The 20555-nt window shown below is 32.7% G+C and overlaps 1 protein-coding gene across 1 annotated transcript in view; it reads right to left on the reverse strand.

The window, feature by feature from the left end:
• LOC140044683 (stalled ribosome sensor GCN1-like) overlaps nucleotides 1–20555 on the reverse strand; it is a 59634-nt gene that overhangs the window by 14093 nt on the left and 24986 nt on the right. Inside the window, exons 36-45 of the mRNA XM_072089305.1 lie at nucleotides 19485–19599; nucleotides 18789–19072; nucleotides 18032–18301; nucleotides 14189–14302; nucleotides 13167–13397; nucleotides 12537–12733; nucleotides 11898–12012; nucleotides 11432–11528; nucleotides 7461–7603; nucleotides 6618–6722 (exon numbers count right to left, since the gene is read on the reverse strand). Of these exons, the coding sequence (XP_071945406.1) occupies nucleotides 6618–6722; nucleotides 7461–7603; nucleotides 11432–11528; nucleotides 11898–12012; nucleotides 12537–12733; nucleotides 13167–13397; nucleotides 14189–14302; nucleotides 18032–18301; nucleotides 18789–19072; nucleotides 19485–19599 (1671 nt within the window). The remainder of the gene's footprint in view (nucleotides 1–6617; nucleotides 6723–7460; nucleotides 7604–11431; nucleotides 11529–11897; nucleotides 12013–12536; nucleotides 12734–13166; nucleotides 13398–14188; nucleotides 14303–18031; nucleotides 18302–18788; nucleotides 19073–19484; nucleotides 19600–20555) is intronic.

Here is a 20555-nt window from a genome sequence, read left to right on the forward strand (position 1 = left end):
CACTTTTGATTTGTGGATCACTTCCTACATTCATCCTACATTTAGCAATGACGTAATGGTAAACTTTAAAGAGATTTAGTTTTGAACGAAAGCTTAAGAGTAGAATGACACATTGATTTATTACAAGGAAAGTACCGCAACTATCCTTTTAATATATCCTCTATTTAAATATATCCTCAATAAAATAGGGAGGAGGAAAGAGGAATTAGTAAATGGAATGACTACTATATGAAAAAGAAGAAGTTTAATATAATAATGGTTGTCTTATTATATAGTGCCTCCTAAAACAAAATATTTTCAAGCACATAAATGCATAGAAGAAGAATAAAATGAAACAACCAAAGCAGATTGAAGATGATGCATAGAAACGATTTACTATCAATGGTGAATCCAGGATTTTGTAAAAGTGTGGACTCAAGGGCCTAAGAAAACTAAAAAAAGTAATGCTGTGCTTGATTTGATGATATCCTATACTCTGCATTATAATGTTTAAATTTTAGCTATAAAGCAAAAAAATATGGTTATATATTAATTCATCAATTAATATTCTTCCTTCTGTACAACTAACAAACTCAGTGCTCACAGATGGGAAGACGTCCAAGGCCTGATATACGCCATGAACTTTCGCATTTATCAGGGAATCTTAGATTATATTAAAGTGGCGATCCCACAGGGTTGTACGCATTTATGGTTTACATTAGTCAAACTTTAAGCAATATTCTTCATTAAATTGATTGAGAGCTGAAGTTGGTATAATACATACTCGAATGAATGAATATTTTGGTATTGAGACTAATTAGTATATGATAAATCCATAAACTGTAAGAAATAATGGAGTGATTTCATTGCTCATGTTATCGATATCTTTTATGCATCCATGTACTTTTGCTAGCTATACATCTTTTAAGGGCAATACAATATGGTGTATATTATATGCATGTGGCGGGGTGAAATGATGTTCTATGGGAGTGGGTTGGGGTGCTGGGAGGAGGGGAAGGAGGTGTTCATTTTAATTGAGGGAGTCGTTTATTCAAAGCAGGGTGTTTATTCAAATTAATATGGTAATACCCTGGCTATACTAATTTCTGAGTCTCAACAATTATTCTATAAATCTATTTTTCACTTAGTACTTGATATGCTCCTATCGATGATCATAAGTACAGAATTAATTGCCAGGTCAAAGTTAATTTCCTGTTGAAGAGTTGAAGATTAGTACAAGAGGTTCTTGGTAAAAAATTAATATTTATATAAGTGGCACAAAAATAAATAATGAAAGATATTGCCTACTTATGCTTTCACTTGCTGAGGTAAAAGTTCAAAAGTTTGCACGCTTATTAGAGGAAAATAAATAATCATATTATAATATAACATTAATATTGCAAAGTTATAGAAGAAATTCGAGATTTTTAGAGCAGGTTCCCACAATTGTATCAAGCAAGCTCGTCAACAAAAGTTTTATTTTTTGTTAAAAATATCTGGCGGGATTCAAACCTCTCACAATACTATCACAGAATTTTTAACTGAGTGACAGAGACTATCTTTCATACAACAGGCAACAGGCACCCTCTAACAATCATTAATGGACTCTGGAAAGTCTTTTAATTAATTTGCAATGATAATGTATTCCAATAATATTTGAATGTTAAAATGTATTTTTACATAAAGATTTTCAAGATTATTGCTGAAAAATTCTATCTATGATTTGTTTCACAGTACACTATATGTAACATGAATTAAAAAATGATATTTGAATGAGTATCATTATATAAGTTCTTAATAACTAGGCAATAAAATATCCTCTAAATGATATTACTTTTTATCATTAAATTATTTATATACTTAATTATATCAAACCTAATTCATGCAAAGCTGTTTTAATCAAAATACAACAGACATTACAACTGTTTCTGAATTTGTTGTGATAATATTTCCTTAATTAGTTGCGATTCTTAGACAATATATAATAATTTAATCAACAATTTTGTAAACATTCATTCTAAAAATATCGTATTTAGCCACAAATTACTAATGAGGATCAAATCGTAACAGAACACTCTTATATTTATAAACCATCAGATAATCTACACGCAAGGGTTTATATATTGACAAGGAACTTTCTAGTTAAATTAAATAAGTACATTCTTTCAAATACTGTACACAAATATGGCTTGTGTAGAACACGAAACCGTATTCAGGGATACCTCTATAAAAGGGACACTTTCCTGTGCAACTTTTCAAGGGGATAGCTTTTAACACTACGGCCAACCTCTATTTAGGGGACATGTTTATTAAGGGGCCTCTTTGTTGGGTCTTGGGGGTAAAAGGTGTGCCCTTAGTAGGAGGCTACTATACTTACAATTTAAATTGAATTTGAGATCTTATCTAAAGCAGTTAAAAAAGCACATTTTAAAAACGTAATATTTACATCATCTGTTCTGTGGTAAACATCTTGAGCTAATTTTATACTTCAACCTGAATTAGTATATGCTCATATATATTAATAGTTTCTATTAGCATTACTTTTACAGAGTTGATGGGATTAAATTAAGAGGTCTTCCAAGTGCACATTACTGGCGCCACTTAGCGTTGCCCAATCAAGGAAGTAATGGTTAATAATCCAAGAGATTTACGAACGAGCTCAACTTCCTTCCAATCATGCATCTCACAACAAAGAATTGTGCATTTTCAAGACACAATAGGTTGAAGATATAATGCATCAACCTATTGTGTTTTTGTTTTAATATTTATTATCTTTATTAATATATAGTAATTTGTAGTTTAACATAGGATACAATTATGTTTTGTTACATATAAAGTTAAACTTACAAGCCGCAATGCTTTTAAACAATGGGATATATATTTGCAATGAATCACCCTATTGTGTTTTTGTTTAAATAATTTTTATTAGGAGTAATTTGTAGTTTAACTAAAGACTAGAGACAATTATTTTCTGTTGTTAAATGTAAAGTTGAACTTACAAGCCGCAATGCTTTATTACAATGGGATATATATTTGCAATGAATCATCCTATTGTGGTTTTGATAATTATTAGTAGTCGTGATTTTTTATTGTTTAGTTTAACTTAAGAAATATACAATTGTTAGTGTTTTTGTTGTTTTTAAAATAAAAAAAAGACATGATTGAAATACTGTAATGGGATATGAATCGTCAAATTACTAAAACTTATTATTCAAAGTGTTGTGTTCAATTTAAAGATACAATTGTCAACTTTTTTGATTGTATATTTCTTGTAAATTCTAAAGCTCTGTTTACACTATCGAACCAGGGAGGTATACCTCCTTGATTAAACTTTATGTGACAAAAAAATGTGATGTCATATCACTACCATATTTGGGCACAAACTAGTTTGATAGTGTAGACAAAATGTAATAATTCTGCTAGTATTTCATTAAATTTATGTTGTAAATGTACAGTATAATATTTCGGTTTAAAAATTAATAGCAAACAAAGAACTATTTTTGTTTTTTATGTTTATTAAAATAAACAAGATAATAAATTGTTATTACATTTAATTTTGTAAATATATTTTGCTTTTTAGTTGCTAATCATAAATGTATGCAGTTTGTTGATTTTAACATAACGTTTTATTGATTTCAATACACAATGGCAAATTAGATGCATAGAGGTTATACAACTAGAGCCAACTTGAAAAAAAAAAGAAAAAAAAAAGAAGTTTAGGAAATTAAAATTTAATGTTTAACATTCAACCATCCTATGTGGATATTAAACATAATTATGAAAGCAGGTCAGAATAAAGACCTGTCAATCATTTTAATTCTATAATAAAAATACAATATGTATTAATTATTATAAAAAATCAAAAGCATTATAGACTACCAATTTCTCAGGCAACGCCTAGTCACTATACATCATAGAAACATTTTCCCCAACTCTCTATGGTTTATACAGTATCTACTGGGTATATCTGGACAGGATGGTAGGCGGCTGGAGTGTCCCACCCATCGGATGAAGATTTAGATGGTCATTGTGTTCTAGTAACCAAACATTTTAATGATACACTGTGCAGGGACCGACGTTCCTATTTGTGTCATCATAAGTTTAATTAATACAGATTTGCGTTGATCGATATAACATTTCATTCACTGTATTCTGGTGAGTGGGTTTTAGTGAATTGATATAGATTAAAATACAGTAGTAAATAAAAAGATAGTGTAAGTGGCCAAGCAACAGGACAAACAGTGGAACCGTAATCCATAGCCATAACATCGGCAAGGGTTCGAGGCTCACTCGGTCCATGGTTCTGGTGGTAGAATATGGACTATAAACCTCAGGTCCAGTGAACATAAAATGCTTCTGTGTAAACCTAGTACATCTGGGGGGGGGGGGGGTTACCCTGGTGTACACATCCACAAATAAGCACTAGACTTAGCAGCAATGACATGAAGTGAACCTTAGGGGAGAAGCATGTAGTTGAAAAGTCCACAGCACCATGAGCAATGATCGTTAGAATGGCGCTATAGATATTGAAAATATTGATATTAAATATTGCCCTTCAGTTAGTACAGAAATAAGAAATAACCTTGATATTAATTCACTTTTCATAGAATTCATGATAATAATTCAACCACTAAAAATCTCCCAGTTTCCAGATCGGCCATAACAATATACTCACCAAAAGTGACCCGACTTAAGAGGACTTATAAGCTCACCTAAATTTTAAACATGACAAAACCCACAGTAATTCAACTATTGAATTTAAGATTTCATTTCATTTCATTATTTATTTGGTCTATTTGAGTAGCAAAGTGACTTGCCATTGCAGGACATAAGGTTAATCATGCGAAAGGAGACAAATTATTAAGTTTAAATGGAAAATAAAATGCGGGCCGGTCACAAAGATAGCCCTGTAGTGTAGCAAGTCAACCTTTCATAATACGCACTTCACTATAATTCTCAAACATGCGATTTCATATACTTCCGTTCAGAGTTCTTTAGTCTCCCTCACATCCAAAAATTATTATGTTAAACTCAAGTAACATAGTTTGATATACAAAAAGCTAATTAATTTGATGAGAGCATGTTATCAAGGGATATTAGATGCATACATCTACTACTCTACTGTACAGAGTTACAACAACTGAGATACAGCAGTTCAGTGGACTCGTGAAAAGTTAATAGCACTAGGGTCAAGTTTATAAAAAAATTGCTTAGCAAAACAAATCATGTTTTTAATCAATGATGTTTATTAATATTTTTATATGTTTTTTCATAAACGACAGAGTCTACCCTAAAATTATAATTTACCAATTTAATAAATATTAATTTTTTGTTCATCACTTCCTAAGTATTTTAACTGGAGCAAAGACATGATAAAGTCCAGTTCATACCAACAAACTATTTTACTTTTATTTTTTTACTATTAGTGGGCTAGTAAAACCCACTTTAAAGCTGTCTACACTATCAAACTAGTTTGACAAAACATCATTGTGTGATGTGCCCAAATATGGTAGTGATATGACATCATCAAGTCCATATATGGCCAAATCACATTTTTTTTGTCACATTAAAGTTTGATAGTGTAGACAGAGCTTTAACTAGCACAAAAATACTCACATAAATTCATAATTATTGCTTTAAAATAGTACACACAGATAGGTTAATAGAATATTTAAGGATGTTTTGAATATAATAAATAATGTGCGCATTGATAAACAGTATCTATGGAAGTAAACAATTAAAAGGACTGTAAAGGGAGTGTTGCAAAAAATGTTGCACGCAAATATTTATTTAATATTAACTTTTACATGCAAACAGTACGTTTCCTTCCATTGTGCTGCGCATTCACATACAATTAAAAACGCTATCACCCAGAATAGATTAACTTTGGTAATTGTTGTAATATGTTTGTATTGATGATGCTATTTCTGGTCGTTGATCTGAGAACAGGAAGTCTAAGGAAAGGTCGTCTTTGTCAATGTAAACAAGATCTGGTTGTATTAAGGTCAAGAAAGAAGTGAATGATTAATGGGTCAATGAATGTCTGTTGTAATAATGGAAATTTAGAAATATTGTAAAGGAAATGACATCTGATTAAACTTTTAATCTCCCAGACACAGTCATCTGTTCCAAGATATACTGTATAATATTGTCTGGGACTAACGCAGGTGAGAAAATAGGGGTGAAAGATTGAGGATGGCTACAATAGCTATAGATATGCTATATGGTCAAACTAATTTCTTAAGTTGACTGTAAATTTTTTCATACAATTTCATATTACATAACTATTGTCATTTCTTGGTAGGTTGAAAAGTGCAGTGTGCACTTCTCCCGCCAACAACCTCTTTTTATTTTTGAGGTTACAAAGTGCAATCTTCACTCCTCTCTTCTCCAACCTATTTTCTTTGTAGGTTACAAAGAGCAGTGTGCAGTTGTCCTGTCCTCAACCTCTATGTTTTGTAATATGCAAAGTGCAGTGTGCACTTCTGTTCACAACCTCTTTGCTTTGTAGGTGCAAGTGCAGTGTGCACTTCTCCAGCCCCCAACATCTATTTGTTTGTAATTATATGCAAAGTGCAATGTACACCTAGCTCATCCTCACCCTCTTCACTTCCCCTCCCCAATCCTATTATTCTTACCTTTGTAAACGATGTGATAATTCCTTGTGGGACATCTACTTTCTTTGCTATCAGGTGCCTAATGGTGAATCCTAGCCCTCTTATGCCACTTGTACATATTGGAATCTATAGAAAACATGGTTAGATTATTATTGCATAGAAAAGGGCAGTAATAAAAAGCAGTGATACCAATTTGCAGATCTGTTACCACATTGAAAGAATGGTAGGACTCTAGGTATTAGCTGGAAAAGCAGTGTTCTAGACGGAGAGGTACTAAGGCAAAGATTACTGGGGTGGGGCTGAATTACACAGATGTGTGTACAACACCTTTCATTTCCTGTAAATGTTGTACATCAGACAGCACTTATAAGTCTGATGGGGCTGAGATGGCGAGAACATTGAATTACTACTGTTTCAAAGATGACCTAGAGTCTCAAAGAGGTTATGCTTGAAAGATTATAATTTATATTTATATTGTTACTACATGTGTTATTGTTTATTGTAAATGTTTATTCTTATGGTGTTTTTATCCTTAAGGGCCACAATGGAAATAAGTTTGACCTTTGGTTACTTTTTTGTGTTACCCTGAATTCATTCTTTGTATTTTTTTTATTTTTATGTTGTGTTATTTTATGAATTCGAATAAAGAAATAAATAAAAATAAATAAAATAAACTAGGTTCTTTAAGGTGCACATGAGTCACAAATGTACACTGGACCTCCAGTTTTTAGTTCTTAATGGTTAAGATAAGCCTTGAACCTGTGCCATGGTTGCAAAACTCCTGCATTTGACTGCTCGGCCACTAGAACAAAATGGGATACCTTGATATAGCCAGAGGTGCAACTACTTGTATTATTTACTTACCCTATCATTTGTTGCATTTGATGTAAGTATTTGAATAATTTTAGCTTGGTATTCACTGGCCAACACCCTCTCAGGAGCTTCTTTGATTGCTATTGACAAGGCTACACTACGACCATGTTGTAAGATCCAATCACTGCTAACATCTATAATTAAACCAAAAAATTGTTTCTTACAATCTTATACATAACATCAATGGTAGATTACATACATAATAACAAGTAGAATGGTAATGGTTATATATGTTGAGAGGCATAGAGACCCTCCAAATTGCTCACTATTATACTACATAAATTAATGTATATGCAGTGCTGTTGAAATCTGTGGGAATAATAAAAAGTCACCCAAGATTTAAATCTAGAATTTTCTACCTAATATGCAGATATCCTAGCATTAGACCATGGGAGCATTCATGTTGTATTTTAAAATGATATTATATTATATAGAATACTAGGATTTAATAACTATAAATAAAATCTACACTCATCTTTAATGAATTTATCTTTGGGTCAAATTAAGTGCAAACGTTTAAAAAAACCTATTTTTCCTAGGTCAATTTCACTAGGGAATTCGGTTCATCATTTATAAAATTCAGTTTGTAAAATGTCATAGTTACAATATAAAAAAGGGGTATTAAAATGGTCAGGGACAGTTCCCTTGGGGTGGGTAAAATGCCCATGACATTGCATTTCAATCATAGTTTAGTTTGTTCCATTATTCAATTTTTTTTTTTGGATACAACATGTGTGGTACTTAAGGGAACATAGCTATTTTGAGTCATGCAAAGTTTTGTGGCATTTCCTGGGAACTAAGACATTATGAACCATCATGTGATCCACAAAAAAATTGAAAAAAAAACTTGAAAAAAAAACATGGTGTGGACGTTTTTCCACATTTAAGGGCGTGTGTGCCGTGTGTTGGATATTGGACTACTAATCGAATCCAAGCTCCCGTCTTGTATCTTTAGGCAAGACACTTTACTGACGTTTGCCTCTATCCACCCAGGTGTACAAATGGGTACCCGGTTAGGTCAAGACCCAACTTTGCGCTGAATACTAGCTGCATTATGGGAGTATGTTTCCATACGTGTTTGATGACAAGGGTAATAATATGTACCGCACTTTCAGAACATTAGGCACTATATAAATCAAGGATATTATTATTATTTCTAACTTTTATGTTCAATGTGTCCATTATTTATCAGATCAAACAAAAATTCTTTCACGTTCCATTAGACTATCTGAAAATGATTGTCCTAGTAAATTGAGCATGGTAAAACTTAGATGACTGCAAAATTAATACAAGTTTATCTGATTTGTAGTTACCACTGAGAAAACCATTCAAACTTTTTATGGGCACTTTGAGAATTTAGGCCAGAGTAACGTGCAGTGCTAGCATTATTACATACTTCCACTAAGGAAGTGCTTAGAAGCAGACATATTTATTAAATTTCCATGCTTAATCATCAATTACTCTGGAGACCGAGTCTTAAAGCGGACATCATTCAATAAAAATGTTACATGTGCACTTTTCTCAGAGACATTCATACATGAAAATATGGTTAAGGAAAAATTAGTTCAGCTAAAATTAATTTAATTTTTTGTTTTAGTTTACATTTAAAACTATGTTCTTTGATAGGAAGAATTCAAACTTTTGATTTATTAAAATATTTCACATTTAAAAGCAACAGTCCATCTTAAATGACTCATCATTGAATAATAATGTTAAATATTTTGTACAGTTGCACTTAGTACTGTATATTTATTGACTATTCTACAATCAACAATTAATGCAATTTACCAACACTTTCTATTTTCTGCAGATTTTAGAGGGCAATGCATTTTTTTCTGGTAATGCCTCTTTCAGATTAGGATTAAACTAGATTAGTGAACGATAAATATTGAAATAAACTGGAATGTGGACAAATTGCACTGTCATGTAATAGTAAAATCTACTGTATACATATAACATATTTACTATTTTAAACCGTCCTGCAATAGTACAATCTACTCTATAGATTATTTATAACATATTTACTATTTAAACAGTCCTGCAATAGTACAATCTACTGTATACATTATTTATAACATATTTACTAGTTAAACAGTCCTGCAATAGTACAATCTACTGTATAGATTATTTCTAACATATTTACTAGTTAAACAGTCATCAATAGTAAAATCTACTGTATACATTATTTCTAACATATTTACTAGTTAAACAGTCATGCAATAGTACAATCTACTGTATACATTATTTCTAACATATTTACTATTTTAAACCGTCCTGCAATAGTACAATCTACTGTATAGATTATTTCTAACATATTTACTAGTTAAACAGTCCTGCAATAGTACAATCTACTGTATAGATTATTTCTAACATATTTACTAGTTAAACAGTCATGCAATAGTACAATCTACTGTATAGATTATTTCTAACATATTTACTAGTTAAACAGTCATGCAATAGTACAATCTACTGTATACATTATTTCTAACATATTTACTATTTTAAACCGTCCTGCAATAGTACAATCTACTGTATAGATTATTTCTAACATATTTACTAGTTAAACAGTCATGCAATAGTACAATCTACTGTATAGATTATTTCTAACATATTTACTAGTTAAACAGTCATGCAATAGTACAATCTACTGTATACATTATTTCTAACATATTTACTATTTTAAACCGTCCTGCAATAGTACAATCTACTGTATAGATTATTTCTAACATATTTACTAGTTAAACAGTCCTGCAATAGTACAATCTACTGTATACATTATTTATAACATATTTACTAGTTAAACAGTCCTGCAATAGTACAATCTACTGTATACATTATTTATAACATATTTACTAGTTAAACAGTCCTGCAATAGTACAATCTACTGTATACATTATTTATAACATATTTACTAGTTAAACAGTCCTGCAATAGTACAATCTACTGTATAGATTATTTATAACATATTTACTAGTTAAACAGTCCTGCAATAGTACAATCTACTGTATAGATTATTTCTAACATATTTACTAGTTAAACAGTCATGTAATAGTACAATCTACTGTATAGATTATTTATAACATATTTACTATTTAAACAGTCATCAATAGTAAAATCTACTGTATACATTATTTCTAACATATTTACTATTTAAACAGTCATCAATAGTAAAATCTACTGTATACATTATTTATAACATATTTACTAGTTAAACAGTCATGCAATAGTATACAAATAATGAATGTTTATGAGTGTAATGGTACAAATAATGGCATGAGGTGAATGATGAAAGGTTATATTTCACCAAATGCCATTGTTTGTACCATTACACGATCGTTAAATAGTGTGTACTATTGCACGCCATGTGACCAACTATCGTCCAATCAAATGACAGTGATTTATTTAGGTGTTATATAATAAAATCTACTATATACATTATTTATAACATATTTACTATTTAAACATTTTCCATTGCGCTTTGCATAACTTTGTCTCATTTTCCATGTGTATAGGAAGTGAATGTTCAATACTTCTTTGTATTAGTCTACGTAGTATTGTAATGGGATACATTAAGTATTGCCAAAGGAATTAACAGATAAAGGCTGAATAGAGAGAATGTGATTGATAACGATAATGAATACATAATGTGTGTGCCACCGAATTCTGAAGAATGTGACCTGTATTTCTTTATGATAATGTGGAAATAACATTGTATTTATATGAGCCTTTCCGAGGAGTATAAGTCCACAATTTTCATACAAAATGATTTGTGTAGGTATAGGCTAACCTGTTGCATATTGATTCAAAGTACATTAATTTTCAGCATGTGAGGAATAAAACAATCTACTACTATAACTACACTACATGAAGTGTGTATGTAAAAAACAAAAACAAAACAACAGTACTGTGTTGATTAATTTTGTACATGTTCAATTTAAAGGGGAAAAAAAAACATTTCTCACCTAATAAATGATTACACAAGATTTTGTTCATTTGTTCATCTGATACCACAGCACACAGAGCTCCAACACAGCCAGCAGCCGCCATGCAACACACATCCTAAAAACACAGGGTAAAAAGTTAAAATACTTGAAAATAAATAGAGGGTAAGAAGACGAACAGTAGATAAATAATGATAAATGTTGAATGGGAAGATTATTTTCATGAGTTGAAAGATTGACAGTTCTAATTGTTGAGGCTGTGCTACTTGGAGCTTGGCTATGAGCTCACAACATACCATACAGGTTGGTTTTCTATCTTGCATCATTCATAATTCGCACTAAACTCAAATATTTACAAAAAACTGAGCATGCAATAGTATCCCATTAAAATGGGAGAAAATAATGCATGGCATGTGATACTAAATCAACCAATCAAATGACAGGGATACACTTATGTTGTGTTATAATAAATAATATTACAATTTACCTCTTTTGTTGACAGTAATTCAAGTAGTGTATCAACAATTAATTTTATTATTGGTTCTCCTGCTTTTTTGCCAGCATTGGTAATAACACCTCGTAGAGCATGAAGCATGGTTTCCCTGCAAGATAACGATTGCAGATTACTTGCAAAGACACCCCCACCGGTCTTTGTAACTTATACATCTCTGACACATAATAAGATGTCATATGCCTTGGCATTTGTTATCAATGACATATTATTATCACCTATGCGCCAACATGGGCAGCCATTGGTGCGTTTGATAGCGGAGACTGCTCAGAAGGAGCTTTTAGTTCTATCTACACTATTGAACTATAGTTTGACAAAAAAGTGTGATATACCCAAATACGGTAGTGATATGACATCACCATATCCATATATGGGCACATCATATTTTTGTTGTCAGAGATATTTAGTTAGTTTTGATTGCACCAAACAAACAACTACACTTACTCAATTGGACTGAAAAAAACCTCACAAACAATAATGAACGAAGCATTGTGGTATCTTCTGCAACTACTCCATTTCAATTTTCTCTGCTACATGCTACTAAACTAAAGAGTGTGAAGTAGACAATACATGCCAATATTTCAAAAATGCTAATAAAGTGTATATTTCTCTTACCTTATTGCACTGTCATTTTCACTGTTCTTGATACCATTATGAAGTTCTGTAAACAGCGGATCGACCCTTGTGTGGATAACGACCAGTTTGCCAAGTGCAGAGCCTGCTTTCAGACGTACAGCTCGGTTAGGGTCGTTCAATGCTCTTAGGAACGTCGTTTGAAGTTGTGGCAGGAAGGGTTTAAGCATCATACCAACCTAAAGTGGAACAACGTACATACATGAAGTGTTTTTTGATTGGTACCAAAATAAGTTCAACTAAAAATGTTAAGATTTTGATTCTCGCGATGTTCAGTTGACATTGAGAGAAGAAACATAATCTCTGATTGTCCTTTCACTCAGATGTATAAATGGGTACAGGCTGGAACTAGCAACAGGTTAGGGGTTTCAACGGATTCTCATGCTTGTTGCTCTATGTCAGAAATACTTCATATTGCCTACTATATTATATACTAATGATTGCACTACCTGTATCAGAGTTAATGCCCTTCCAACATCTAAACTATACTTAACTTGGATTGAAATACTGTATTAGGTAGTTTTTTGTACATTCAATGACTACAGTATTCTATATTTTTACAATTTATATGCTATGTTTATTAATATTTGAATACAAAAATAAAGGCAATACCTTTCCAAGTAACAATGCCAAAGTATTGAGCACTGCAACTTTCACGCTCCACACAAACCTATCCCCAAGAATCCTGATGAGCGGCCCTGTGATGTTCAGTACTTGAGGTTTGAGGGCAGCCACACTTGTGAAACGGATCACCTCGCTTAGACCACTGGCAGCTGCTTCCTTTGCTTCTTGAGGACCATTTAGGATACCTTCTCGGAATATTGGTAACACAGGTGTGATACCCTATGAAGATAATACATTTTTGTAGACTTATGTATAATAATATTAAGCTCTGTCTACACTATCTACTTTATGTGACAAAAATGTAATGTGCCCATATATGGACATGATGATGTCATATCACTACCATATTTGGGCACAACACACTTTAGGATACGTTCTCGGAAAATTGGTAACACAGGTGTGATACCCTGTGAAGATAATACATTTTTGTAGACTTATGTATAATAATATTAAGCTCTATCTACACTATCAAAATTTATGGCTTACACATGGACACGATGACATCATATCACTACCATATTTGGGCACAACACCCATTTTTTGTCAAACTAGTTGATAGTGTTAGACAGAGCTTTATATTTGATAATGCTAAAGAATATCTATTTCCACAGCAAAACTAAAAAGGAGATACAAAAACTTATACAGTTTACACAGTATACAACATTTTGTGATTATTCTCGGACTGAATTACAAATGGAATTGACCAAATCCCACATAAAATTAGACAGTTTGATTATATACGAGCATGGGGTTATAGTACGATAGTATGATCATAGTACTCTAAGTGTAATGCAGGCAGTGGCATAACGTTGGGGGAAAAGTCCCCTGCTTTAGCACTTCTAAGGGGCCCTCTAACACTGGGTAGTTGCATTGGATTGCTCATGCTCTGGGGCCCTTTGAGCTCTGGGGCTCCTAGGTTTAGCCAGTGAGCACTAATAGCCATTACGCCACTGAATGCAGGCTGTCCATAGCCGTAGTCACTTTGTAGTTTAACTTTATAAAATACATACCTTTCCAGGTATACAGAATCCTGGTAACTCCTGACCTTTGATGTCATCTGTGGCGTACCTGATGGCTTGTCGTAAAGTAGAGATGTGTTGTAATTGCTCTGTAGGGCCTAAAGACTATGGAAACACAAGAAATACATTAAGGCCTATATCAATAAAGTATGAATAGAGGCATGGAAGCAGATCACACTACACTATCAAACTTTATGTGACAAAAAAAGTGATATGGTCACGATGACGTCAAATCACTACTCCATATATGAGAACATCACACTTTTTTGTCAAACTAGTTTGATAGTGTAGACAGAGCTCAGTAAATATTATTAACAACAAGATTTCAAAACAACAGTGGCAGTAGTTTAATGTCAAATACAAAATGTGTGTAGATTTCTCTTAGTTATTAATGATAGAAAGTTAACATCCCCAATCATTTAAAAATAAAAGAAATCGGTTACTTTGCCAAAGCATTGGCCCTACCTCTCATGTAAAGAAAGGCAGGAATTTGACGACTTTGGATGGAACTTAAAATTAAAACAAAAAATCATTATGAAAGTCAGTAGTCACACAATACAAATTAATATCACCAATAGATATTATAGTGATATTGCAAGAATATGCTCCAAATAACTATTGTATATATCAGATGCCAATTTATCAAGTTCGGAGAAAGTTTAAATGAATTGTGTATTGTGTCATGTGTGACGGTAACATTATTTGATCAAGCACTGTAAGCTGCACAGGTGATACACGTACAAGAGCTACAAGCTGTTTTAATAAAATAGGATATTTTAAATTGCATGATACCACACTCAAGTCTACTAAGCAACATATTGCATGTTCACCTGTGCTTGCTCACAAGGCAATTAGCGTTGTGATAGCTCCGCATTGCATTTGCAACTAACCCAGTTTCAGAACTTGGCACACGTCCCTAATAACAATTTTTATTGTCGGTACATTTCAAATTGAATGATGAATAACTTTAATACTATTAAAAAGAACCAATACAATTCTTCTATAAAAGAAATGCTTGGCATTTTAACAGTTTATCCAGAAATTTTTTTAACATCATATAAATTTGTTCCAGGCAACATAAACACACTGACAGTTAGCACTACAAAAGATGTACTGGATTGACATATAGTAATAATTGTTATAAACCTATGAGATATAAACTAACAGATTACATAGTCTACCAATACAGTTTAACAATAGCCTATACAGCCACCTGGGACAGGACTTCCTCATAAGGGGGGGCTTAACAATCCCCCAAGGAATAGCCTCAAGCTTAAACAGGTGTTGATATGAATAAACTAATGTAAATATTTTACTAATAAGAAATTAAACAGCACTAAAGAGATCAATGAAAATATATATCCTTTAAAGCCCACAGGCCTAATAATACATGTAAAAGAAATTGACGATTATTATCTATTTACTCTATAGTTTAATGTGAAGAATATGTGTTTAGTTGATTGAACAAATAATTGTGATTTAATGTAATTATTTACAAATACTATGTCACTTGTCACAGGGGTTGTTCTGGGTAGTTGTGCCCGGCCTAAATCTCTTCCACCTAGTTTTAATTTTCACCTCTTAACCATCCATCCTAAACAATCTTGTTTATATGTCTATTGCCTTGTACAATCTTATGAAATGTAACTGCAAGCATTGCATAGCAACAGAACTTATAGAGCTAGATTTCTGGTGAGCTCTCATATGGTAGCTTTAAAGTGCTGGAGAAAAGAGCGGTATAAATGGTTCCTCTACTTTTCTTCCTTTTTTGGTTATCTTGGGATATTTTAGGATCATTTTTGTGCGTAAAGTCCTTAGAAACATTGTATTATTATTATTTGCAGGCCACTGCTATTGAGTAAAAGATAAGGTCATTGCCGACATAATCTTTATAAGACTACCATGTATAGGTAGAAGAACACTGACTACATTGTATGTATTGTACGAGATACCAACAATATATTATGACCTGCCATAGACTATGGCATTACGCTGTGAACTCCACTTCCAATGCGTCCAATTGATTGATTTTTTTTTATGCATTAAGCATTGAGACTTTTGTAATGTGCAATATGACATGCATTCTACATTAAATTGTACCATCACTAGCTGCAACCTATATTCACAAACTAATAAAACCCCAGTCAAATATAAATCGTATTAATTAAATATTTCGCAATTTCATTCATTCTGTTTCAAAAGATTATAAACACTAAATTAATACGTCTTCCTTATTTACCCTTCTGACTCAGTTCATTCTTAAGATGAGGTCTGTTTTACAGAAGGAAACAGCTTCCCCAGAGCCAGACAAACTATGTTTGTACACCTGTGTTTAGTGAGACATTTTCAGTCTGTTGGGAGCTGACCCTTCAATGTGATTTTACAGGTCATCTTTACTCAGAGGGATATTTGCTCTATTGGGTTAAAGTACGTCTGTATTCAATTCACCAATTTGTCCTAACTAAACTAAAACAAAGTGTAAAATAAATTTCTTTTTTACGTAAAATTCTCTATAAATTTTTTGTTTGTTGCCAAACTTCACAATGTATTTTTTAAAGATATTTTGCATTTCTTTAATAGCTATTTAATTAAACAAGGCCAACAGCCATTAAGTCGCGTGCTACAATGCATAGTGATACTGGACCGACAGACAGGACCGACAGACAGACAGACCGACCGACATAGTGAACTATACTGACCGAAATTACTGAACATGTTTAAAAATGTTGAAATGTTTAAAAACATTTATATTTTTTTAATTTACACGTGCGTAGCCTGTAACTTTTGACGTGCTCGTATAACGTAATTTCGAGTTGAAAAGTAAGTCAAGAAAACAGAAATCGGGCAAAAAGAGTGCGCAATAACATTTAACGCGCAGTGCGCGCAAAAATATGCGCACCCATGGCAATTTTGTAAACGCTTAAAATTGCCTGAAACGTACTCTTATTTCATCGAAAATAAATTTTGAAAATTTTAAGCGCGCGTACGCATGCGTTACATGCGCTACGCACGTAATTGTATTGCCATATGATGATTTATGCCCTGAAATTTATGAGTACCAAATTTTATTTAATTGTGATTCATGGTTGTGAAGATATGATTACAAACGTGATTTCGTTAAATCGTGCGTAGACCGCATAATTTTTTATTGCGCACCGTGAAAACATAACCACATTGATTCCTGGCCATAAGGAATATACTGTGAAAAATTGACCTAGCTAGATTAAACTGATATCAAGATAAGGTCAGAAAGCGATAAAACGCATAGTGATACCGGACCGACAGACAGACAGACAGACCGACCAACCGACCGACATAGTGAACTATAGAGTCGCTTCCACGCGACTAAAAATGTATAATAGTGTAGAACCGCTTTTTTGGGACACACCTATTCAGGGAAATCCCTAATTAGGGGAACCCTTAATTAGGGTGTGTTGGACGTTGGACTACTGATCGTGTGATCATGGGTCGAATCCCACTCTCGCCGCATTGCTTGTATCCTTAGGCAAGATACTTTACCCAGGTATATTATATAAATAGGTCCTCGGTTAGATCAAGACACAACTTTACGCCGATTACTAGCTGCATTATGGGAGTGTGTTTCCATACGTGTTGACCGGGTAATAATGTTAAGCGCTTAGAGGTTTCACAACATTAGGCGCTATATAAATCCAGGATATTATTATTATTATTATAATCATGAGACACTGTTTATTAAGGGGACACTTGGAAGGGATTCTATTGTACTATCTAAATCAACATTTCACTGATTTCATATTTTGGAATTATAGTTTAATATAGAAACAGATTCAAATCTATATTTAGAATACTTACCTTTATTACAGCATTGAGGGCGTTCCAACTACAAATCAACACAGCCTCATCTTTATCTTTAAAAAGTTTAATCAGGTCTCGCATCAATTGTGGGATGAACTCTGTCAAATCGGTTTTCCCCTTGCTACAAATGACCTCTAATAGTACGACCGCTGACCAACGTATTCCCGAGTCCTCGTTCTTTGTTGCTTGCAAAAGTTCAGTGAGGACGACCACCTGGCCGTTCTCGTCTGCGACTGATAGTACAACGGCTTGGCAGTATGCCAATTCCTGAAACATTGCAGGTGTTGTTTTAATATTAAGGAACAAGGTATTGTCAAAGGTATAGTAGAAAGGTAAGTCGGTAAAAAGGCAATAACCAAAAGGACAGTAAGCCGTGTTATGATACATAGTATAAAGCTCTGTTTACACTATCAAACTTTATGTCACAAAAAATGTGATGTGCCCATATATGGACGTGTCATATTACTACCATATTTGGGGACACTTTTTTTGTCAAACTAGTTTTATATTGCAGACAAAGCTTTAGTCATGTTTCATCATGCCATGATGATGTCATATCACTACTATATTTAGGAATATCAGTACCATATTTAGAAATATCACCACCATATTTGGGCACATCACACTTTTTTTTTCAAACTAGTTTGATAATGTAGACAGAGCTCAACACTCAGTTATGAATGCTTTTGCCAAAAAAAGTGTAGATAAAAAATATTAAGGAGAACAACCCAAAGCAAAAATTAGACAACTGTACCTGCTGTTCCTCTTCCGTTCCCATCTTCTCCTTAAGGGCAGACAAGATAGCCGGAAGAATCCGGGTTAGGTATCTACTGAGACTGTCGCCGGCAACTTCTGAGAGTATCGACAATGCTTTGGTGTTTACGGGGGCCTGTACAAGTTTTGGGACGAGGAACGGCAGAACCACACGACTTTTGACTGCCATCACATTCTTGAGACCATCAAGGGCGTACGCACCGGTCTCTTCATTATCAAGTTGGTTTAGTAATGCTGGCAGAATATCATCCAGTGCACGGTTGCCTATAAACGAATATATTTTAATGTTAGTTAGTTCATAATTGATCTAATAATGTATATATGAATATACATAGCTCCCGTTCGTTAGCCCTATGTACTTTTTTTTTTTTGCTTTTTTTTCCCCTTGTCTTTGTTGTTTACTTTTTTGTAAATCACAGGTTTGCCCATTGGGATTGTTGTGAGGTTTTATATACTGAATAAATAAAAAAATTAATAAAATAAATAAAAACACAACGGCAACTGCTCATTGGGATTGTTGTGATGTTTTATATACTGAATAAATAAAAAAATAAATCATATAAATAAAAACACCTGCAATAGTTCAAAATACATTAAAAACACATTTGATTATCATAGTAGCAGCAAACATTTTATGGCTTGTATGCATAGGATAGGAGAAATTCTACCACCTTACCAATAGTGCCGTGCAGATGATCAAATGTTCTAGCAGCAGCCTGACGAACCTCGGGCAATGGGTCAAAGAGGGCGGTCTTTACGGTTGGCACAAGATTATCAACATATGACAGAACCTAGAAAGTGTGATATAAAATTGTATTAACCAAAATGAATAAAATTTTTTAAATACTTTTTTATTTCAAAACTTCCAACAGAAATAAAATACATATATATAAATAACAAATTACCATGTTAATTACAATATGAAAACCAAAGTTAAACATAAGTTCATTAGTTATTATACTTGTTGCTACTAAACTGCATTCGCATTATGTATGTAACCTGGGGTTAGGAGGATTTGCCATTTATTAAAATTTCTACTTCAACATGAAAAATACAAAATATAGGAAATTAATGTATGATTAGTAATAATAAAATTATTATCATAATCCAGCAAATTCAAATATTTATATCAAATGATTTAAAATATGTATTAAATTAACATTCTAATTAATGTTGACTAAGTTAATTTCCGACTAGAATTTCAATTTGTAGAGATTGTTAATTAAAATTCAAGGTTACAACTAATTAGATTAATTAGAAAATGTTAAATTCAAAATAAATGTGTTGCAATTACGGGATGTTTTTCACGAGACGGAAGGACGCTGTGGTTGGGTAGGAAACATAACATTTATGGATTAATGTTTCCATATTAGGCCTGCAGAGAAAAATTAAAATCGTGGTTTACCAAATCGTTATAAATCTGTGGTATAAAAAAGAGTGAGGATATGGCATGGTGAATGACCCAGATTCTATGTTGAACTCTTTGATAAGACTTTTTTTAAAGATAACTATTAAGGTAGACCTAGGGCACGTTCTTATTTCGTACAATTTCCACATGTAATGGTCGCGCGTGGTGTAAATTTTGAGATAAACCAGTTGTTTCAAAAACCCAACTAATAAGGTGGATTTTTCAATTACACCTTTCCGCAAGCTGATTACCCACAAGATAAGGAGCAATTTGACCTTACTAGTGTAAAAATATGCATGAAATATGACCTTGCTAGGAAAATATTTTCAGTTTACAAAT

The sequence above is a fragment of the Antedon mediterranea genome, chromosome 3 (genome assembly GCF_964355755.1).
Source record: "Antedon mediterranea chromosome 3, ecAntMedi1.1, whole genome shotgun sequence".
NCBI classification, from domain to species: domain Eukaryota; kingdom Metazoa; phylum Echinodermata; class Crinoidea; order Comatulida; family Antedonidae; genus Antedon; species Antedon mediterranea.